Below are 24,559 nucleotides of genomic sequence, written 5' to 3'. Positions count from 1 at the left end.
TCTTTCTTGTTTGTTTGTTTGTTGTGGTGCACACTTTGCGTTTAATGGTGTCTCTGCGGTATCTGGTGTCCATGAGCGCAGTACCTTTGCAGGTTGCAATTCACAGAGAACGGTTTTAGGGACAATTTTAATGGGTTTGTCTGACAAGTTGAAAATGCGCACCGGAACTCTGGCAGTGTTTCCTCGGCTGTCGTGGCGGACAACACGCGGACATACACCAATTCGACTTGACGCCTTCTCTGATGGCTCAGTAACAGCGGCCGAATCCTGTGTTGATTTTCGAACGAAACCGGATATTGTCATAGTTTCGTACGGTGGTAGTTCTACAGTGGATCTGTTCGTAGAAACCACCAAGCCTATGTTCGTCGCCAGAGACGTAGCCATTACAGCTGCTTTCCATTCCTCAGATAAGTTTACTAATGGCAGTGAGTGAAGTTGTCGTATCACATTGGTACCGATGATGACTGGCACATTGATATTGTACTCCGTATTGGGCACTACCAAAACAGGTACGTCAAATGTTTCTTCACTTATGTTTGGAACTGATATGGCTGCTTCGATGTATCCCATATACACAAGTTCGGTTCCGTTAGCTCCTGTAATTGACAGCTGTAAATCTTCTAAGCTAAAGAGAAATGGCTTTGGATCCATTTGTTCATAACAGTTTTGACTTATAGTCGTAACGATGGCTCCACTGTCAATCAAAGCCCGTGTACGTAAGCCATTTATACAAATATCGGATTCGTTGGAACAACCGATAAGCCTATTAAATAAATTGCATTTTCGTGGTTTTGGGTCAGAACCGGAAACGTCGTCTATTCGACCCTCAATGGCGACGTTTGTTAGTTTAAATGTTCCTTTGATGCTGGTTGATTCGTCATCAATTTATCGGAGTTTGCAGTATGATCATTATTTCGGTTATTCTGATAATAATTGGGGCGTCTCCTGTATCCACCTCTCTGAAACCCTCTTTGTCGGTATTCACCTGTGGTATTTACAGCTCTATCATTGCCAATCTGCCGACCTGTATGTCCTTCCTTTTTCAAGTCTTCCAACTTTCGATCGAGACTCTCAATTTTCTTCATTAGCTGTTGCAGTAATTCGTTACTTTGACATGCATCTGTCTCAACAGCAAGCTGACTCACTTTCCCTATCTTATGTCTGTTATCCTTGTCCTTTAGTAGCTTCACCTCGAATTCCTCTTCGCGTACCTTATTTCGTAGTTCCTCATATGTTACGTTATTTTCTAAGTGAACCCTGGTGGCATTTCTCAATTCTTCGCTCTTGAGGCCTCTCCAAAACCTTTTCTTTAGCATGGACCGCCTCTCTTCGTCATCAATTTTGGTCTTTCTGGCTACTTGAAGGAGCATTCCTTCGAGTCGTAAACCCCACTGTGTAACGGACTCGCCAGTTTCCTGTTCTGCACTGAGAAAACGAGATAGTAATGTGTCGTTACTGGCGATATTTCCGAAATTGTCTTCAAGTTCTGTCATGATTTCATCAACCGTCGCATCAGCACGCATATGAAGCATCTTTTTCTTGGCTTGCCCTTTAAGTGCTCTGCGAAGGCCTTGTTTGACTGGTACCTCTCCTGAGAATGACGAAATGTTCAATTTTATTTCTGAAGAATCTCTTATTTCGAAGTCTTTTCTTATAAGCGTTTTGCCGTAGCTTAAAACGTCAGCATCTGGTAATCTGGGTTCTTATGATGCTTTTTCTTTTTGAAGAGCTTTGATCTTCCGCTGAAGCTGGTCAATTTTCTCTTTACTGCACTTTTCAATCACAGATGCAATGCCCACTGTCTCATTTCGTTAATTCTTCCAAAAGCCGTCCGTTATACGATTCTCTCGCATCTCCAGTTTGCATTCAAACTTCTGCATCCTCTCTGATAATGAGATTTCCATATCTCTTAACTTCATTTCTTGAGATAATAGTCGCTCTTCTTTGCTTTCAAATTTATGTGTCATCTCTCGTTCCTTTTGCTGTAAGTCAAACTCTTTCCGTTTCCAATATTCATACATATGCTCTTCTCTTTCCCGATGTTTGCTTTCGCGATCCTCTAGCTCCAGAAGCCGTCGTCGTAATTCTAATTCCCTTTCTGTGTGTACATTTTCTTCCCTGTTACGGATAAGGTGTGCGGGACACCCGTATCTGCTGTCTGTTTCCGTCTCCTGTTGTGGTGCAGACTTGCTCTGTTCAACGTCTTGTTTTTCGTTTGTTCGGTGTCATAAACGTACTCATCAACTGTTACGAGGTCACCGACATTTGATCCAAGGCTATTGATTCTTTCCCGTTGTTCCATACGTGCTTCTTTAAGAAATATGTCCACATCTTCAAGATTCTCTCCCTCGTGTAATGGAACATAAAACGAAACACGTTGTTGTCTGGAACTACTCGTAATTCGCTCCTGTGTTCGTAATGGGGACTCACATTCATGAACCGATGCATTCAGGCGAGTACGATTCCTCTCCTGGATATATTGTCTACCGTGCCTTATTTCTTCCATCTCTTTTTCTATATTTCTCCTCTGCATTCTCTCCTCTCTTTCACTCACATTTCTAAACTGTTCTAAACTCATCGTGCGAGCCTAACCTGTCTACTATATATACTGAATACATATATCTATGTACTCATGTAGAGGCCTTTTTATACTAATCAACAACTAGCACTACTATCAATAAATACTATTCTTTTAAGACAACACTATCTCCTTTAAGCACTATATTATCACAGAAACCTCACGATCACCTCAAGTTTCGTATGAAGTTGGTTGCAACATGAAAAAATTGTTCTTTCAAACATTCAAATGAAGCAGTATAATTAATTCACTGCCCTTGCTCGTAATCTACACACATTATCTCCCCTGAATTGCACTTCCGTTTGCCAGCTTTGAGAAACACTGATTAATTTAATTTTATTTTATTTTCAAACGCACTCAGTTTGCTAATTTTCTTTCAATTTATTTGTAATGTGGTCAATTTATTTCAATTTATTTGGAAGTTTCCAAATTGAATCGAACTCAGTTCTCCCGCGTGATAGTCTAAAATCCATCAACCGCGCTTATTCCGCTACAATTACCAGCAAGCGAAATTAACGATTTTATAGTGCGATACGCGCGTCACTCTCGCGTGCAAAATGCGGAAAATCACGACGAATTACCAATGTGTATAATACAAATACAGTGTATTATACACGTAATGCATTACAATGCATGGTTTCATGTACAATTTTGGTATAAGAATATTTGGTAAATATTTCTGTCGATGCTATAACGTCCACAGAAATATGAAATACTTGTTTACAATACTTAAAATCAAACCCGATACTGTGACTATCTGGACAGATGTAAAGGATATAAATCTGAATGATAATTAATTAGGAATAACACAATAATAATAGTCTGTCTATTGGTAGAATTTGAAGGTATGCTCTACTGGATTACACCGATTGTACTGATTATTGCGTGCTTAAGTAAAACGGTGTCAATACATCGGTTAGTGAACGAGACAAGTTAAATATTTGTTCTTTTCCAACTTAGCTTAAAATGTAAACAATGAAGCAAGTATACCAAATACGTCTTAATAAACAGTTTCGCAGTTGCGTCTGAAATTAACACCAAGATAACCCGTGACCAATATGCCAAAATTCGTAAAATTGAAATCGAAGGATTCTATATAATTTCGATGGTCAACTTAGTAATAGTTTTTACGCAAAATTGCAAATAATATACAAATTGATGCAAACAAATATAAACTGAAAAATACAATCACCAAAATCCGTCGGATCAGCAAAGAATAAACCAAAACAATATACTTAGTCTTATACACTATGTAATAAGTCCAACTATACGAGTGTCAATGCATTATCCAGAGAGAACGGCGAATCCAGTCCTGGTAACGTAGAATGCAGAATCCTGACGTTGAAGTACGTACGTAATAGTTAATGCGTGCACCGTGATTTTCCCGGAATGATTTCTCCGTAAAAAAAAAACAACCGACCATGGAACGTTCAGTAAACTCGTGTTGTCACGAAACCCTCCAAGTTCATTCGATCGTGACTTCGGGAATTACTCCCGAACTTGTCTGTGCTATGTCAAATAGCAAAGTCGTAGTTTGGCCAATTTGAGCAAAATGCTGTGCTCGACGATTCAACGTTGAACGATTTACTTCAAACGTTGTTTTCCTGTTTTCCACGACGACTTGTTGGGCGCCAATGTTGCCGGAAGGTTTCCGTGTGGTTCTATCGTGGAGGATAAACTCGTTTGGCTGTAATATATTTATTAATGGTAATAAATATCATTAATATACAACAAAGAGATGTATACTCTTTGAATGTTAAGAATCGAATATATATAAATATAGCAATACACAAATACAAGTAATGCATGATCCGACGGTGATCCTTAAAATATAAACAATACTAACAATACACACAATACAAAAAACAATTTAGCAACGAAACATAGTGAAAATACTAAAACATAGTTACCTGTAATATATTTATTAATGGTAATAAATATCATTAATATACAACAAAGAGATGTATACTCTTTGAATGTGAAGAATCGAATGACTTTAGCAATCATACGATTCACGAGATCGACATTAAACATATCATTGCACGGGAAAAGGGATGAGTGATCTGAGTATTAGACAAATTATAAACGTGCAACTGCATGGATTAGATGAACTGAACCTATCTAACCTAGAGCAAAACGACCTTAACGAATAAATCGAATACTAGTAAACAACTAATCAACGAGTACAATAAGTATTAAAATAACTACCGTTATAAACTCATAGACAAGTCGTGATTTACATTTAAAGTTAACGATATTTTGAAATTGGTACAACAATAAAACAACACAACACAATATAGTTTTATATTTAATAATAAATACGATATGTAACACGAGTACGAAAAGTGATACCCTGTTACAAATCTATATAGTATGAGGTATACATTAAGAAAATGCAACGTAAAATAATTAACATCTTTAACTTATGTCTACGTATATTTGGAACAACTGATATGATCTCGATAAGAAGTCCAGATATCCAATCTTACATGATGATCCTTCGTAATGGAATTTGTTAAAGAACATTTCGAACGATGACAACCTCACTCACATCGTCTTATGAAAACTGTGTATACATAATTTTGTAACGCCTGTTGTTTTTTTTAAATGCTCAGATTTAAAATATGTTTGTCATAAACAAATCTGTACCGTTCGTTCTTATTTTATAGGCAAAATAGTGAATGGCAAAGGTGAGGGTCACCAAAAACGTGCCAAATTATGACGAGTCATCTGATAAAGTCGGCATATTGATTGATGATTAACTGAAAGTAGTTCCATTATACATGACTTACTTCACGCTACATTAAATAGCAACGCTAAAATTATGCATCATGAAAGCATGCTCGCTCTCTGCGTGCAGATAACATACATCGGGATCAGTAAAATATTAAATAAGAGTTTGAAACACATACTTATATGTAAATAAACAATCGGGAAAGAACCATTCAAGCGAAAAAATGTTTTTGTTTAAGAGCGGAGCAAAATGAGTCGAACGTGGGTATCCGACGATGATTTTGCACTTTAGTTTTCGAAACATTGTTTTCGCCTATGTTGACTGGTTATGATTCGATTTGTAAAACATATCATAAGCACAATGATTAGATGTAATACACTCTGCTTATAAGGTCTGTTCATGTATGTTCGCAACCTAGTGTGGCTGTAAAAATCGCCATACACAATATACGACAAGAAAGGGCAAGACTAATATAGTAATATAGTGAATCTACTGGGTCCTTCTTGTTAACAGAAACTTAAACAGGAACACCCTTCACTTAAAAAACTTGAAAACTCACCATCAACATGTTCGCTGCAGCAAAAAACCCAAAACGTTCCTAACAAATAGCACACGACGACCCTCTTTTGAATGTTTTTGGCGATGTTGTCATTGTTTCTATATCCCGGTTCAGCAACATATCCACTTGATATTTAATGAAGAAAAATACATGTGTGTTCTTTATGCGGTTTGAATCATATTATGCTTAACTGAGTTGTTTAGAAATTGTTTCATAAGGCAGTGTTTTAATATTGTATTACTAGATTTATATATATGTGTGTGTGTGTGTGTGTGTCTTTGCTTAGTCCTTTCTATGACTAATGTAACGCCAAATACTCAAACTAGTACTGTATAGATATTATCCAGTTTAATCATAATAATACAGTACATTCGTCCTAGCCTATTTTTCACACAGGCAAACATTCGTTCCTATGTTTTTTGACAACCTGAACATTCTTTATTTTTACAATGCGGATAATGGTTTCTACATAATTGTGACAGCCCAGACATTCGTCCCTTCATTATTTGGACAGCCCGGAGATTCGTTCCTGAATAATTGCTATCCCGGTCATTATTAGCACATTTTATCAAAATAATATGACACTCTGGGCATTTATCCGGTATTTTAATGTGTCGTTATAATATATTGTTTTTGTATATTTATTTTTTTCTCATATTTTGTGTAATACTTTATACTGTTGTAAGACTATATCGTGATCATGATAATCATACCGTTAAAACTCTTCGAATAAAGCGACATACACTGAGATCTATACTTTGCGAAACCTTGCTGAAATCGAGGCGTGAAAACTATGTAGTAGCAAATATATGGTCTGGCAAAATAATGTTGGAACGATTGTCCGGGATGTCAAAATAGCGTGGGAATGAATGTCCGGGTAGTTAAAACAACGTAGAAACGAATGTGCGCCTTGTCAAAATTAGCGCAGGAACGATTATCCTTGTTTAAGAATGTTCGGATACATAATTAAGTGCTTAATACATATACAGTTGAAATATTTATAAAATTTCATTCTCAACACGGAACCTATTTAGCGGGTATCGCTGAAATAAAACTTTGTTATTACGTACTAGTCTTATAAAGAGTGTTCGTTAGTGTATGAAAGAACAAAATTAAAACAAGCATTTTCGTTGACCACAATGGGGTTAAATAATGTTTCCGAAAATTACAGACAAAATAGATTTATGACATCAAGTGACATATCACTTATAATCCCGTTTAAAGAGAATTCAATGTTCATGCACAGACAGTTCAGTTTGCTCCACGTTCGTTGTGTTCACCTGTAAAAAGAATTCTTCAAAATTGTCGTTCACTGTAAACGAACATTAATTCAAGTTAATAGAAAAATGACATAACATTTAAATAGTGTCATGTGCTTTGCTTTTTCAATTGCTTTTTCTTATTATTGAGTCAAAACACATTCTACATGTTTGATCATTCATGAAAAATATTACAGACCAACAAACATACCTTTGAGTATTTAATTTATATAATTACGTTTTGTAGTATACAACTAATGTATACCTTTGTTTTGTGCAATTATCAATGTTTATTCTTCAGACCACATTTTCTCCGATGATCATGGGTATCTTTAATTCTAATAAAGATTAAATAAAATGTATATACACGTATACACTACTAGTGGTACTAAGGTGTAAGAATGTTCATTTTGTAACCCCTCATCAATTTATTGACTTAACAACACATGCATATATGCATATGTTTGCCGTAATTGTAACCAGTGTCAGTGCTCATGAAAATCCCGAACGTTATTAATAACGATCAACTGATTTATAATTATCGATATCCTCCGCCAAAGATCTATACACGTTCAGCCTCGTTCTGAAATTCGACGCGTCACGTGATATCTTAAAATAGCAAAAGTGGTATTAATGTGAAACTGGTCTATTAGCGATGTATTTTATATTTCATATAAGCAGCCCTCGTAGTATCACAAAATATAATGACAACAACAGAACTCTCCAAGTTATTCAATCGTCCAAGTTATTCAATCGTTTTGCGGTGATTTTTGTGTAAATTAGTGTAAATAAGTACTGCATTTGTGCCTATTACATTTATTACAACATTTATTGCCAATAATGCAAAGCTAATTGTTTTAATTAATAACTGATCCACAACTGAGCACAGGGGAAAGATCACAGGGACTGGATAACACGCGAAACTTTCTGGTTTTGTATAAAAACAAAACATAATCAAACTATATTTATTTTGTGGTTTTTCTAAATTGCTTATTTAGTGGAGAATCAATGTAGTACGATATTTGACGACCTATCGCGCAAGCAAGTTTATTGAAAGGCGTAGTGGTACGAAAACGTACAATGTATTAGTTTATTAATAGACATATAATAACGATCGCTATACACAACTTCACCAAATAGCAGTACATAAGTGAATGTCAGCCGGAATAGCTCAGTTGAGAGAGCGTTAGACTGAAGTTGTTTACGCAACAATCATCTTAAGGCATCGGTTCAATCTCGGGTTCCGGCACGAACGGAACACTTGGGCGGCTGACAATTTTTTTCAGTCAGGTTAATAAATATAATGAAGCTTTATTTTTATGTAGACATTTTAAAATCCATTTTACTACAATCGGACATTTTTATTTAAATTTAATGGATGCCGTGTGGTGACAACGTTAATTAATATCTTATAAAAAATACACGTGTTTTTATATTAACAAATAAATGCAAACAACAAATCTATTATCCATGTATTTTTATGGTTGTATATCATAGGCCCTAAGTACTATCCCTACCACATATACACCCTTTCAGTTATTAACTGATTATAATTACCTCCCCTGAATGACGTCATCCGGGGATACCCGATTATCGACTGTAAGCAAACAATGAGATGTCTGTTTGACAATGTGTGTTTTCAACGGTGTAAATGGACTTAAAATATGAACGAAAAGGTTTGTACTGACCTTATTATTAATAATTTATTATTTTCTTATGCAATTTTGATATTCGGTTTATAATGCTGATAAAGCAGCGGTATTGTTTTTGTCTGTTATATGTTTTCGCGAGGACGAAACGTTCAAACGAAGGATTTTTTACTGAAATAAATCCTGTTCAGAAATGTTGATATAGATTAAATAGGTGGAAATATTGACTTGTTTTATCTAAGGACATTTCGTATTCGTCAAAGTATGAACACTCGTTGGCATTTATATTTTGAAGCAACTAAAGGACACTCGTACTGGTCTTAGTCATACCGTGCTTTTGTACCAATTGACCATTTTTTTAAATTGAAAGCCAACGGCATCCAATGCAACATATGGTTTGTTAAAAAGCTATTTGTTTGATTAGAGCTTGTACTAAGCTATACCCGGCCTAATGTGTATTAATGTGTAAAGTACAATGAATCAGTTATCATGAATGTTATGAAACAGAATTTTGTTCAACAGATTAATGACCACGACTATGCTGTCCAGTTTTACACAGCAACACCAGTATTCGACTCAAAACCGGATGGAAAACAGATTCAAGACATTACTGTATCACTCGAGAAGAAGTTGAAGGTAAATTAAATTGTTTAGTCAATTGATTTGTTTAAATAACATTTGGGAATAAAACATTTATAGACATATAATAATTAATATCAATACAAATAAAATGAAATTCTTAACCAATAGGATAAAAACACATCTTATTATTTGTTAACCACGTTTGTGGACTTTGTTATACTGATTTTAATGATCCAAAATAATTGGTAAAGTTGTTATTCACTTGATTTTTTTAATATTATTAGTTGATCTTCATAAAATTTCAGTCTAACAGGATCTGCTGTGTGCCCAAATGTCACACCACTGGCTAAGGATTGTTAGAAGGCCATGGAAAGCCCAGCTATCATGCATTTCCAGCTGAAGATGATCCAGTTCAAGCTGTTTGGTTGAATAAAATACGAAGAGATGAAGACAGACATTTTAAGGTCAGTTGTTAGTGGTTTCAGTAAAACTTTAAATGATTTTGTATAAAGAAAAATAAAACATGTAAAGTACTATACATTTTCATGTCAGAAAAATAGTGTTGATGTGATTCAAAAAAAGCACACATATTTATTTATTCTTTTTTTTTCTTTCAGATAAGTCACAATACGGTTGTCTGTTTTCTCCATTTTGAACGTGACTGTCTTGATGAATCTGGATTTGCTAAGCGGAGGTATCTAAAACCAGGAGCCATCCCTACACTATTCGACTGCTGGAAGGACAAACCACATCTGTTGAAGCGAATTCAAGTGGAACGTGCAATTAACAAGATTAAAAGTTTTCACATATTTGATCAGGTCATTCTGGTTTCTCTGTTTGGGATAATTAATCAAATTTGGACAGTTTGCTCATTGCTCACTCTTTTCCAAGACACAATTATACCATGTCCTGGTGTTTAACATACATACCATTTATATGAACATTTGTTGTTCGTGTACATCATACTACATGTAGGCTAATGAAAAACCATTGGCTGTTCATGTAATATTTGTACATTTTTTGGCTTTGTATAAAGTTTTTGATAATTATCTTGATATAAGCATTGATTTAGTTACAGATTAATGCTTAAAGAGTACTTAAAGCTACACACCTTGAAATAAAGTACATGTTCATATAGATGCAATTTGAAAGTGTGCAAAATTTTCCTTAAATCTATAGTCTAGTTAGCAAGTAATTTATTATTTTCAAACAGGAATAACTGCTTTTAAAACTGAAAGAAGGATTTCTATATTAAACACGATTATTTTTAACTTTTTAAAGCGCAAAAAAAGATGGCTTTCTACCTTGTTACCACCAGATATATTCTAGTTGGCATAATAAAATTAAATCTATAGCCTAGTTTAATAGCAAGTTATTTTTTTTTCAAACAGTACTGCTTTTAAAACCGAAAGTAGGATTTCCAGACGTACACATCCATTTCGACAAACGCGATTATTTTTAAGTTGTAAAGTGCAAAAAAGATGGATTTCTACCTTGTGACCACCAGATATATTCTAATTGGCATAGATAAAATATGTCATTCATACTTAAATTTACTATGCCAAATAAGGTGTGTGGCCTTTACATAAAAATTGTATATACATCTTTTTAATCATGTTTGTTAATTTGTTTTGATTGTATGACTTCTGAATAAATAATTTTGTTAATAGAAATTTTAGTTTTTTTTGGGAAATATTAGGTAAAACTAAGAAAGTCCAATGCATATTGAGACAAATCAGTACTTAAGTTCGTTTCCTGGGAAGAACCATTACTGATTCTCAATGGGGATCGAAACTGGTTGCTCCAGATTGCTTAGCAGACACCATAGCAACTATTTCACTAAGACTCTGCTACAGATTTGCGTAATCCTTTGAGTAAAAACACTTTGTAATCAATGATATAAGCTTTATTACAACAGAAATAATGCAAGATAAGCACATTTGAGTAGCATAGTTCATCACAAAACAGTATGAAGTATCATTAATTGTAAGATTAATGATGAAAGACAACATGTGAAAGCTAGAAATCATAAACTAATTTAAGGAAACACAATCTGAAAATTACAAACATTCAGATACAGGTATTGCACCAAAATGAGCTGAGATCCTATGATTATATTGAATGAATAAATGTGATTTGAGGTGAATCTCACAAATACTGACACTAAAATAACACAAAATTGAATACTTTCAAATATAATTTAGATTATTTCAATACTCTTTATTTCTGATTACCGGTTTTTCATGGAGCGGAAACACTTGCATCTAACAATTGTTGAACTGTTACGTTTAGATGTCCATGTGTCGAATACATAACCGTCATGAAAAAACACATAGCCTCGTTGAATAGGCTTTTCAACACCCAGTTTTGAACCTTTACCAGAACTTTTGGTCCATTCCAGAATGTTCATGTACGAAAAGTCTTTGAAGATCGGTCTGGTGCTTTGGGTCCATGTGCATTCTTCCAAATTAAGATGTTCTTCCGCTGTTGACACTGTTGATTGTCCTTGACAGTTCATACAGGACGACTTCTGCTTAGCTGCAAATGGCTGGTCTGGATAAGGATCCACAATTAGGATGTTATCCTGGTTGTCACTGAATTTCTTTACCCTGGAAAATATATAAAAGTAAAGATTTAAACTTTGTAACAGAACATTAAGATTTAAGGTGTTACAAAAAAAGCACTACTCCAGAGTCTGTTACAGATACTTGTTTTCCACCTAATAAACGCCACCCCTACCTTCTTTGTGACCAAAAAATGTATAAAGACAATTTAACTAGTGGCAACCAATTTCTAATGCAGACTTAAGAGAGTAATGCAACTTATTATGTCAGGGATTTTAATTGAAGCAGAAAGCTGTGTGCCACTATGCATGTTATATACATTGTAAAGTACTATATGCTGTGTGGTCGAGTCAGGCTGACTAAACAGATAAAACTTATTTTTAACAGACTGGTTGACAGAAACATAGAAAAAAATTCACAACATGAATGTGCGTTTTTAATATAAAAAGCAGGCTTTTTTCTGGCCATTTTGGGAAAAAAGCAATTGCAGGATTGTGAATTTTTCGTGCCAAAAATCAACTGATTTGGGAAAAACTAATATAAAATAACCCTTCACAATCATTCAAATTAGATGAAAAATCATATTATTCATGGTAATGTACTTTGTTAGATGTCATTTACATATAATTGAGTTAAAATAATCATAACCTCTTCTTTCTTTTTTTATTGGGAATTATTTTTTCAAATTACAATTTAGGTTAGGGAATGGGTCCGTTTAACTGACCCGTAGATACACCAGGAAAAGGCCTGAAAAGGCGATATAAAATAAGTACCTCAAGCAAAGTTCGGCTTTTGTCTCATTCGATTTCACAGCTTGTCCCCGGCATTTCAACCATATTCGCAACTCTGTAACTTTGCATCTTTCTGGTTGAAGTTGCGGTAAAACAGCGCCAGGGACATCCATACAGCTACAAAAATTAAAAAGGCAGGTTTTAAGCATTATTGCTTCTTTAGAAAAAAATCATGTTACTTATACAACATACAAAATTCATCATATTATTTTTTTAGAAAATGGTTTGAAATAAATATGATCGATACTGAATGTAGTGTAAGTTACATGTTTTTTTTTTAAGTGGCAATAATGCTTAAAACCTGACAGCTGAACTTGTATGCTTTCATGTTGGGTCTCTGTACCGAGTCAATATTTATTAGAGTGTATTTATGGTACATGACTATGTCCGGATATATTCATGCCACCAATGTGTATGTATTTGCATAATTATATTAATAATAAACTTAGGAGTATTTATTATAGTGAATTCACATTTTAAACAAAAAAACAAACCTTATGACAATCACAGTCGTGTACTGTTGTACTTTCTTTTCTGTTACAGGATCTGGTTCAGCCATGGTACTTCACTGTTTCTGAACATAGCATTTGGGATGATTCCTGAAAAAAACCCACATATAATGCTTTTTTTGCAGCTGATTTTTATATTATTTCAACACTTCAGTCAAACACTCAAAGAAACAAAGGATAGTTTCGGTTTTGAAAGTTTATAAATATAGAGATTTTGGTGTAAAAAACATGAAAGTTAAATGACCCGTTCTCCTGATTGGTTTTTATTCACATTCTTCTACTTTCTAGTTCTATTTAAGAATAAAAAAAGCCCCGAAATCATATAATTCCTATGATAAAATCATGATTACAAATATAAACTTTCTGAAAATAACTCGTAATACGCTTTGCTTTCAAAATTTGGCATTTTTATACAATATTTACTTTTAGGTTCCAATCCAGGTGTAATGGTATATGTACGAACATGAAATGTGTCTTGACAAAACGGAATGTTTAATGCATTTTTTCTCACTTCATCGTACTTAAAAGTAAATATACAACAAGCGATAGCTTTAATATGCGTCAATAAAATAATAAAAATGAAACATGTGTGCAACTTACGCATATATTGTGCTAAAGACCATATGCGCTACCTAATTTACGGGCAAAAACCTTGTTTAATACCTTTCTAGGGTGATATATTAAATAAAGCTACCACCGAATGTTCAGAATATTTACAAACTTGTTGTTCCATTTATTTATATCTTAACTCATTTATACCTAGCGTCTAGAAAAAGGCATGATGCGGCGTCTCATCAGGGTCTGCGCTGTTTGCTTAAAGGAATTTCTGTAAGAAATATTATAAATATAGAAATAAATATTCTAGACATCTCTAATTTCGGAAATAAATTGATCCAATTTAGAAGGATGGGAGCGTCCACTAGGCATAAATGGGTTAAATTGCAACACCATTAGGATTCTGAGTTCATCCTCATTCATTGTGCGTGTATCTTCCCCGCCAACACCAAGTATTGGTTCTTCATAGGAAATACATGCACATATTTTTGTTGTCATTATGCATAAACTTTCGATGCGATGATGAATTAATTATAAAAATATTGTTTAAATTAATAGTATATACCTTCAACAAATTATATCCTGTATTTACTTATGTTATGTAAATGAACAAGACATCACCTATTGAACTATGTTTCTGCATATGCATGTATCTTAGTGTATATAGTTATGTACAGTATCATATAAATATGAATATATATTAATATGGGTCGTGTTCTGAGAACAACTGGACATAATGCATGTGCATAAAGTGTCGTCCCTGATTAGACTGTACAGTCTGCACAGGCTAATCTGGGACGACACTTTCCGCTTGTATGACATTTTTCGTTTAAATTAAGTCTCTTCTTATCAAAAATCCAATTTAAGTGGAAAGTGTCGTCCCTGATTAGCCTGTGCGGACTGCACATGCATTATGCCCAGTTTTCTCAGAACGCGACTCATATGGTTACAAGTAATTAACATTCAAACTGAACACTTCAGTCGCTTAACAATTTGAACAATTGGTGACTCAGTTGTATAGTCCGGCAAGTTGATTGTTCACTGTCCAGCATTTCAATTCAGGCATCAGAAACAAAATTGTGTTGTCTGGTACTTGCAAGTCAGTTTTCCTGGACTGCTGTCTGGAAGTTTGGGTCAGTTGTCTGCCAATTTACTTTATTGTTAATTACTTGTCTGAACGACAGTTGTTTTCCAATGAGAGTCATTTGCGCTTCCCTGAAATCCAGATTTCCTTAAATAATCTATATTCTATGTTAACAATACATAGGCTCAGTACAGACTAAGAAAGTCGGGTGTCTATTACAACTTGTTGTTCAGTAAAGACTAAGAAAGTCGGGTTCTCTTTCCAACTATTAAATTCTGCTATATGCTTGCCCATATATAAATAAAATATACAAACATTTTTGTATATCTCAAGTGCTATGATAATTGTGAATTGATAGACATAAAACTTCGTTAAAATATCAAATATATCATAATTTTGTTGATATTGAAAGAACTGAAATCGCTTTTTAAAGGCCTTTTCAACTTGTTGACGTTTTTTTTCCTAGTACCGTTTCAGCTTGCAAATTACATAATAATTTACTGATATGTAACACCAGACAGGATTATATTGATTGGGATAATGCTCAAAATATAGAACGAATCGTGATTCCTTGCTCCCACATACATGTTTTTCATTTTATCCAGCTAAGCTGGTTCCAGTCAAATCTCTGTGCGGAGGTTGAGTGACCCAGTGTGTATTGCGTCATTAAACAAAATGACAAATTAATTTAGAAGTTCAATTCCGGGTTCCGGCACGAACGGAACAGTTCGGCGGCTGACAATTTTTTTCATTCAGGTTAATAAATATAATAAAGCTTTATTTTATGTAGACATTTTAAAATCCATTTTACTACAATTGGGCATTTTTATTAAAATTATTGGATGCCGCGTGGTGACAACGTTAATAAAACTTTCTTACATCACTTAAATATCTTATAAAAAATACACGCGTTTTTATATTAACAAATAAATGCAAACAACACATCTATTATCCATGTATTTTTATGGTTGTCTATCATAGGCCCTAAGTACTATCCCTACCACATATAGAGCGCGAAGCGCGACACGTATTATTGATTGTAACAATGAGTTGCGATAAAGGAAGCAGCCGCTTATCAAGAAGTAGCAGTGTCCCAGCAACGGGTCTCCCTAGAGTCAAGCACTCCTCGGAGTTTTTTTTAAGAACCACATATAGAGCGCAAAGCGCGACATGTATTACTATCCAGGTGGTATGGGCCCTTTAGCATTATCCGACCATTACGCTCATAGTTATCTTCCTTAGAAGTTGACAAATTTTGAAATCGTTGGTCGAACTCCAAAATTTTCATCCGATTGTTCCCAAACTTGCACAGGTTTTTTATCAATGAGGACCCAACCCAAACTCTGTATGAGCAATATCGGACAATAAGTCCAGAATTATATCGCTTTGAATTTAAAAATAAAAGTGAAACACTGCTTGGTTAGGTGATTATGTCAACATTTTTTATCAGATTCTTTCCAAACTTACAGTGTCATCATATCAATGAGCATTTTGACCTCTTTTCAAATGAGAAACATCGGGACAATAAGTCCAGATTTTTATTCTATTAAATTTGACAAAATAAACAATTTCCACTTGTTTAAAAGATTTCACAACTTTCGTCTGAATCTTTCCAAACTTGTGTTTTTATATCAGTATTACTCGAACCCTATTGAAAATGATTTATTTAGAGAGTTATGGCCCATCGAAGTATTTTGTCCAAAGTTATGCCCCTCAAGACGTTTCCTTTTATCTGAATATATAGTGCAATATTAAGGCAAAAAAAACAACTTTGGGGAGCATCACCCGTCTCCGACGGTTTCTTGTTTCAAACTTTTAGAGTGTTTTCATATCAATGAGTACTCAACCCCTATCGTAAATGAGCAACGTAAGAATAAGTTCAGAATCATCTCCCCTTGAAGTTGAACTAAAAATATGAAATTACGCTTACAAGATGAAGCAGAATTTTTAAAACCTACACAGTTCTGTTCCATTAATGAAAACTGCACACGGATGCCGGTTTCCTTAACCAGTGTAAATAAAATGAACTATGAAATATTTGGGGGTTACAACACAAAATCATAGATAATGGTTATTTGGGAGTTATAACACAACATCATAAATAATGGTTATTTGGGGGTTATAACACAAAATTATAGATAATGGTTATACCAGTATCTTTTTCTATTTTGTTTAAAAAAAACGGCCAATTTATTAATATTTACAGTAGAAAAAAATCGTTCCATGTAACTTCATTGAGTGCCTTTCACATTGAAATTCCCGACGCCCTTTGATGCTTTGCATCAATACTTATCTTGTTTATTATCCCCACGTTTTTCGGAGAAAAGGTGGGGATATTGTATTGATATGCGTCTGTCCGTCCGTCCGTCCTGGCCACCTGCCCCTTCTACACTATTAGCACTAGAACCGTGAAACTTACATCCATGGTAGCTATGAGCATATGTGCGACGGTAACAGTGACGTAATTTTGATCTGACACCTTGAGTCAAAAGTTATGGGGATTGGGGCGGGGCCGGGTCAGAGATTTTCACTCATTTTTTATGTTATTTTACATTAACTTCTTCATTTCTACACCGATTCACTTCGAATTAATACTGAGCCTCTCTTATGACACTATGGTTAATCTTAACTATGCATGGCCCCATTACCAACCCTGGGGCGCCCCGCCCACAAAGGCCACGCCCACCCAAAATTGCCTTTTACTATATTTCTTCATTTCTACACCCATTCACTTCAAATTGATACTGAACCTCTCTTATGACAATAGCTCAATCTCAGCTACGCATGGCCCCATAACCAACCCTAGGGCACCCCGCCCACATAGGCCACGCCCACCCAAAATTGCCTTTTACTATAATTTCTTCATTTCTACACTGATTCACTTCAAATTGATACTGAACCTTTTTTATGACAATACGGTCAATCTCAGCTATGCATGGTCCCATTACCAACCCTGGGGCGCCCCGCCCACATAGGCCACGCCCATACAAAATTGCCTTTTACTATACTTTCTTCATTTCTTCACCAATTCACTTCCAATTGATACTGAACCTCTCTTATGACAATACAGTTAATCTCATCTATGCATGGCCCCAATACCAACCCTGGGGCGCCCTGCCCACATAGGCCACGCCCACCCAAAATTGCCTTTTACTATAATTTCTTCATTTCTACACCGATTCACTTCAAATTGATACTGAACCTCTCTTATGACAATACGGTCAATCTCAGCTATGCATGGCCCCATTTCCAACCCTAGGGCACCCCGCCCACATAGGCCACGCCCACCCAAAATTGCCTTTTACTATAATTTCTTCATTTCTATACCGATTCACTTCAAATTGATACGGAACCTCTCTTATGACAATACGGTCAATCTCAGCTATGCATGGCCCCATTACCAACCCTGGGGCACCCCGACCTCATAGGCCACGCCCATCCAAAATTGCCTTTTACTATACTTTCTTCATTTCTACATCGAATCACTTCAAATTGATACTCAACCTCTCTTATGACAATACAGTTAATCTCAACTATGCATGGCCCCATTACCAACCCTAGGGCGCCCCGCCCACATTAGGCCACGCCCACCCAAAATTGCCTTTTACGATAATTTCTTCATTTCTACACCGATTCACTTCAAATTGATACTGAACCTCTTTTATGACAATACGGTCAATCTCAACTATGCATTGCGCCATTACCAACCTTAGAGCGCCCTGCCCACATAGGCCATGCCCACCCAAACTTGCCTTTTACTATACTTTCTTCATTTCTACACCGATTTACTTCAAATTGATACTGACCATCTCTTATGACAATAAGGTCAATCTCAACTATGTATGGCCCCTTTACCAACCCAGGGGCGCCCCGCCAAAAAGAGGCCACACCCACCCAAAATTGTCTTTTACTCTAATTTCTTCATTTCTTCACCGATTCACTTCTAAATGATACTGAACTTCTCTTATGACAATACGGTCCATCTCGACTATGCATGGACCCATTACCAACCATGGGGCGCCCCTGGGTCAAACATGCGGCGTGGGGATACGCGTCGGCCTCTGCCGCGCCATTTCTCGTACAATCAAATGGCTTTTCCAATCCTAATTCCAACTTAAGGAAATCTTATCATGGTGGATTTAATGAGCCGATCCTTATGAACTATTCTGATGCGTGTGTGTTTTGAAATTCAATAGGTCTTTCCGCGCCTGAATCTGAATTATGTTAGGACCCAGAGTGTGCCTAAGCACTCCTACCTTATTAATTTACTAAAATCACAAAAGTTGGGACAAAGCTTGAATTATACTTGTAATTTCCATCTATTTGATTTGTACTGAAATATATTATTATTTTGCCGTGGGCTTGTGCTGTCAGGGGACTAGGAGTAACCGGATGAAACCGCACCTGTCTGGTATGGTGACCACCAACAAACCCACATGCTGCCTGGAACGGGGATTGAGTCTAGATTGCCTGGGTAAGAAGCGCGTGTACCTACCGCTGCGCAAGCCGTACAGGATGTCAACACTGAATTCATATATTGTTCTAAATACAATTGTACATTTTATATTAATAGACGTTGTACGACAATTATAAACATACGTATTTTGACAGTATCTATATCATCAGGTGTGGTTAATGAAAGATATGGGTACTCCTTTTGTTCACTATTTTGTCTTTCTAAGCGCTTTTGTAGTCACCGCGTCTTTAATACTATCGACTACAATTCATGTATCATTCAGTGCAAACATAACTTAGATTGGACGAAGTGCTCATTGTTCTGCATAAGGGTGCCGCGTTACTTCCTTGATTTGGTATAAATATTGTGGAGCGTATTGTATTTGTTATTAAATTTTTACAAGCAGTACTGTTAATGTGTTAGATTGCTCATCTGATAGACGAACATTGCAGCCAATTTTTTCATACGCAAACAATATTGCTGATCAAAGAATTTTTCTCAAATGAACCAGTATCGAGTTATCGTGTGAATACATGGCATTGTTAGTTTGGTCGCAAGTCTTAGAAAATCTGAAAAGTCCAGCGCGTGCTTTTATTTTGCAGTAAATATTTAATGTCAATTGAGCATGATAAAATAAAGTACTCCGTCAATATTTATTAATGTTAATCGGTCAACCACGTAAAGCCTCGCGCCTTTTATATGTCTATCGGGAAGGACAAAATAAAAATAAAATATGAAATAAAGTACTCCATAAATTATTAATAAATGTCAATCGGTCAACCACTTAAACGATGACGTCATGAAAATCACTAATCTACGAAATGTTTTATTTTACGCGTTTAACGCATTGTGGAAGTCCTTGGCTTTAGTAAGAAACATTAATGATCAACTCTACGAATAAAAACAGTCAAGGGATTGGAACACTTATGCGACGCGGTTAGTCAGAACAAAGATCTATAAATATGTTTATTTATAGATCTTTGGTTAGAATATATATAATATAATTTGGTTATATATATATATATATATAACCAAATTATATTATATATATTCTAACCAAAGAGAGCGCGAGAGAGAGAGAGAGAGACGAGAGAGAGAGAGAGAGAGGAGAGAGAGAGAGCAGAGAGTGACTGATGAGAGAGAGTGAGAGGAGAGAGAGACGAGAGCAGGAGAGAAGAGAGATGAGAGAGAAGAGGAGGAGAGAGATGAGAGAGATAAAGTAGTGGGTTTTTGTACCAAAATTGCGTTGTTTTGTGTTGATATAGAACTTTTCATTATGTATAATATTATAGCCGATTATTGTGTGAAAGGCTTTTATAACCGCTTTAAAGTGATCTTTACGTGTTGCGGAAATTGTGGTTCGCATGGGAAAGCCCCATATTGGCTGACCAATCACCACAGGCAAACATTCTTGCTTTTCACAGGTATTGGTGCATTGTTGGTGTCACCGGACAATTCGACTTATCAACCCAGAGACTGATTGTTGTTTATTGTTCATACGTCAAGACAACTTTATTTTCATCACGATTAGATGATCAGAATTCACACAGAAGCAACTCCACATTACAAAATAATGTAAAATGATTTGAGTCGCGTTCTGAGAAAAACTGTGCATAATGCTTGTGCGTAAAGAGTCGTCCCAGATTAGCCTGTGCAGTTCGCACAGGCTAATCAAGGACGACACTTTCCGCTTTTATGACATTTTTCGTTTAAATGAAGTCTCTTCTTAGCAAAAATCCATTTTAAGCGGAAAGTGCCGTTCCTGATTAGCCTGTGCGGACTGCACAGGCTAATCTTGGACGACACTTTACGCATATGCATTATGCCCAGTTTTCTCAGAACGCGATTCATTTATATTCGTCGGCTTGACATTTCGTTGTTTTTAGTAAACTGACTTGTCGACTCGTAAAGTCGTGGATTTCTACAATAAAATGTAATGTACAAAATTGCAAGTTACTTTCAAATAAAATATCTCTCATCTGTTTATAGCCGCTGAACGCCATATTATGAATAAAAGTAAAGAAATTACACAAAATATTTCACATTTAAAATGATTTTTAAACAGCAAATGAAGGATAGAACATATCTGTATGGGATAAGTAGATTATTATGGTACTATTTAGATGAGTCATTGCTCTACTCCTATTTGTTTATATGGGTTATTTTGGCTGTTGCCACGGTTCATCCAAAGACCTACAATGTATATAATAAAATAATAACAGGTCTTTGGTCCATCCCAGATATTCGATCCGACATAATAACTTCAGTACGAAACATTTATCACATAAGTTTAATACCGAGGAATGCCAAATAAATTCCATAGAATTATTGCAATAAACAAAATAACTGAGATATTCTTAAAACTGTAATACCAAACAAGTATAACATGTATGTGATGTCGTTTACAGTTATCCGGTGCGATCGTGACAGGTGAATTATCAACACCAACCGTGTAGTTGATAATGCGTGAAATTCTTCGTAGCGTGGTAGATTATCAATCAATACCACAGGGATGTTTATTGATTGGTTATTGTAAAGGGGTATAGCCGGGCCATCTACGGTTTGCATTGCAGTTCAAGTCTACCGTGTTCGCGTATAAGGCCAACTAAGAGTTTATATCAGTGAAAACAATTTTCTATCAGCGAAATCTTGTGTGGTTGTTATTTAATGTGGAATTAACTGTGTAGGAATCCTTATTCAAGTTAACCCGTTCATTGGATTGCTATGAGCCGTTGACAAAATCGATGCGTTATATATACGAAAGTTAATATTACACACAAAAACAACAAACACACAAAATATATAGAACAGATAAATTGATGAAGAATTGTGTCAAATAGCTTATATCTTAGCGTACTGTAAGTTTATACCTCTTCGAAATGTGGCGTGTTGTTGTAAACATGGATTACTGATACTCGACCTATAAGCGTGAATCTTGAAAAATAGCATTAATGCCATCAACGTCAGACAGCGTAAAAGTAGCGGTTCGCGTGCGGCCATTCAACCAGGTGAGTTTATTAGCCATAAAATTAACCTCGTGCACACTTTCCGCTTTTATTATATTCTTATTAAAAGGAAGTCTCGACGAAAACTGTGGTCCCAGATTAGAACTGCACAGGCCAATCTGGGTAGACAATTCACGCATATGCATTTAGCCCACTTTTTCAAGAACGATGCTCGGTAGACAATTCACGCATATGCATTTAGCCCACTTTTTCAAGAACGATGCTCATATAATCCAACCGCAAGCTAAACATTAATAAGGACTAAAAACTTAAAACAGCAATACTGTCTTTTTTTTACAATTCGAAACCACAACGCATGGCTTGAGCTATTTTAATTTAAACGCACCTGTTTGTCGGTGCAGGCGCTGGCGAAAGTTTTCATGCAATTCCTCCTATATTTTCTTACTTCATTTGTTATTCAACTCAAACTGCATAAATACATTTAAATCTAACTCTACGCAGCAATTTAGCACATTCTTGACTATTTTTGTTTCAATTATTAGGTAAAGTTTCGCGTACTGGTAACTCTGTAGACAGTTATGTATTCAACAACTATTGAATTAAAATTCAACACAATAAACCTGATAAGTTTATAGTGAGCACACGTAAATCTATCTTTCACGAACAAACCGTTTAACATTATTTGCTTTCGTTCGTGTAAATACATATAACAAGGGCAGGGGGGGGGTGCTCAAATTCAGTAACAGCCAGTTGATAAAACCTTTTTTATAATCACGAAATTAAAGATCTAATTGACACTTGCTTGAAGTTTCATAACAATATTAATTAATTATCCGCTGCGCAAATCACTAAACGTTAATCACACATGTTCAAGATACAGTGTTTCCGTTTATCTTCAATAACAGATAATTATTGACATTTTTAAAGGCCTCCGATCAAAAGTTATTTTAATTGCGCTGATTGCGATGGCGTCCATTTTTCTCCGTGACATATATACATACATGTCTATCCGTTAATATGAGGGAAAGATTATGGGAAGCGGCTCGACGCATAATCCCAAGAAACTAGGTTTCTGATGAGAACCTAGGTTCTCAGAATGAGAACCTAGGTTCTCGCTTGAAGATTGCACATGGCTCCAAGAACCCAAGTTTTTATTCGATATCCTAGGTTTTCATGAGAACCTAGGTTCTCATGAGAAACTATGTTTTTTCATGAGAACCTAGGTTCTCATTTGAAAACCAAGGTTCTGGTAAGAAGCTAGGTTCTCAGAATGAGAAGCTAGGTTCTCATGAAAAACTTAGTTTCTTGGGATTATGCGTCGAACTGCTTGCCATATCCGTGGTTTTCATTTGGGAACCATAGGTTCTCATGAGAACCTAGGTTCTCATGAAAACCTAGGTTCTCATGAGAACCTAGGTTTACAGAATTACGCGTTGGACGGCGTAAACTTGCTCGTTTGGAATACGGGACACAAATTATTCAAACGCAGGATCAATGGGGTTCACGTGCCATAATTACACACGGGCTGGACAGAATGAAAACACGCCGTTAAGAACTTTATTTTTGCAGATATCTCAAGTTATTGAAATATGTTTGCCAAGTCTTAAGTGCATAAGTTTTTCTTGCAGTGTGGGCCGATATCTTAAGATTGAATAATACATTATTACACATTATCAATAGAGATTAAACTTCTATTTATACAATAATGATTGCTTAAATATATCACAGACATACTTAAAATAGAAAATAAAAAATAGCCCAATACTGTACCGTACAGTCGTTTGAAGCCCGAACAAGGGAACTGAATATCTGAAACTCATTTAATGCGGTAACAATGTATTATGTAACGATTGATCTGATTCTGAATTTGTTTAAATTTATAGTCTCAAAATAATATTTACAATTAAAGATGTATTTCATAAACCGTCAGAAGTTGTATCTAGATGTTGTCTAGGTCAAGTTTGAATATGGGTCATTCCAGGTCAAAAACTAGGTCATGGGGTCACTTAGTGTGTTTTAAACTGAAAGTTTGTCCGGACCATAACTATGTCATTTATCGTTAGATTTTAAAATGACTTTGTGCATTTGTTCACCATTATGGGACGCTGTGTCGTGTGAAAAAAGAACGTCGATATCTCAAAGGTCAAGGTCACACTTGGAGTTCAAAGGTCAAATGCTTTTCCGGGCCATAACTTTGTCATTTATTGTGAGACTTTAAAATCATTTGGCAAATGTGTTCACCATCATTGGACGGTGTGTCTTGCGAAAGAATT

At 35.5% G+C, this 24,559-nt stretch overlaps 1 protein-coding gene and 2 long non-coding RNA genes across 7 annotated transcripts in view; 2 read left to right on the top strand and 1 right to left on the bottom strand.

Annotated features, from left to right (window-relative positions):
- Positions 1-8,697: 8,697 nt before the first annotated feature.
- Positions 8,698-10,943, top strand: LOC127839322 (uncharacterized). The gene is made up of 4 exons (XR_008030288.1): positions 8,698-8,806; positions 9,302-9,415; positions 9,667-9,825; positions 9,979-10,943. It is a non-coding gene; the product is annotated as an uncharacterized LOC127839322 (long non-coding RNA).
- Positions 10,944-11,252: 309 nt separating this feature from the next.
- Positions 11,253-12,827, bottom strand: LOC127839323 (uncharacterized). Its single transcript, XR_008030289.1, has 2 exons — positions 12,699-12,827; positions 11,253-11,970 (listed from the first exon to the last, which is right to left on the bottom strand). It is a non-coding gene; the product is annotated as an uncharacterized LOC127839323 (long non-coding RNA).
- An 8,790-nt stretch (positions 12,828-21,617) lies between these two features.
- The window catches only part of LOC127838419 (kinesin-like protein KIF28P), a 53,168-nt gene continuing 50,226 nt past the window's right edge, over positions 21,618-24,559 (top strand). For 2 of the 5 annotated variants that reach the window (XM_052366181.1, XM_052366178.1), the window contains exon 1: positions 21,618-22,328. In XM_052366181.1, the coding sequence (XP_052222141.1) occupies positions 22,272-22,328 (57 nt within the window). In that variant the 5' untranslated portion in view covers positions 21,618-22,271. The remainder of the gene's footprint in view (positions 22,329-24,559) is intronic. The other 3 variants (XM_052366183.1, XM_052366179.1, XM_052366180.1) reach the window with 2 other exon arrangements.

This window comes from Dreissena polymorpha, chromosome 7 (assembly GCF_020536995.1).
Source record: "Dreissena polymorpha isolate Duluth1 chromosome 7, UMN_Dpol_1.0, whole genome shotgun sequence".
Lineage (NCBI taxonomy): Eukaryota > Metazoa > Mollusca > Bivalvia > Myida > Dreissenidae > Dreissena > Dreissena polymorpha.
Note: the sequence above shows the minus strand (reverse complement) of the source record. Positions and strands in the feature narration are given on the sequence as shown.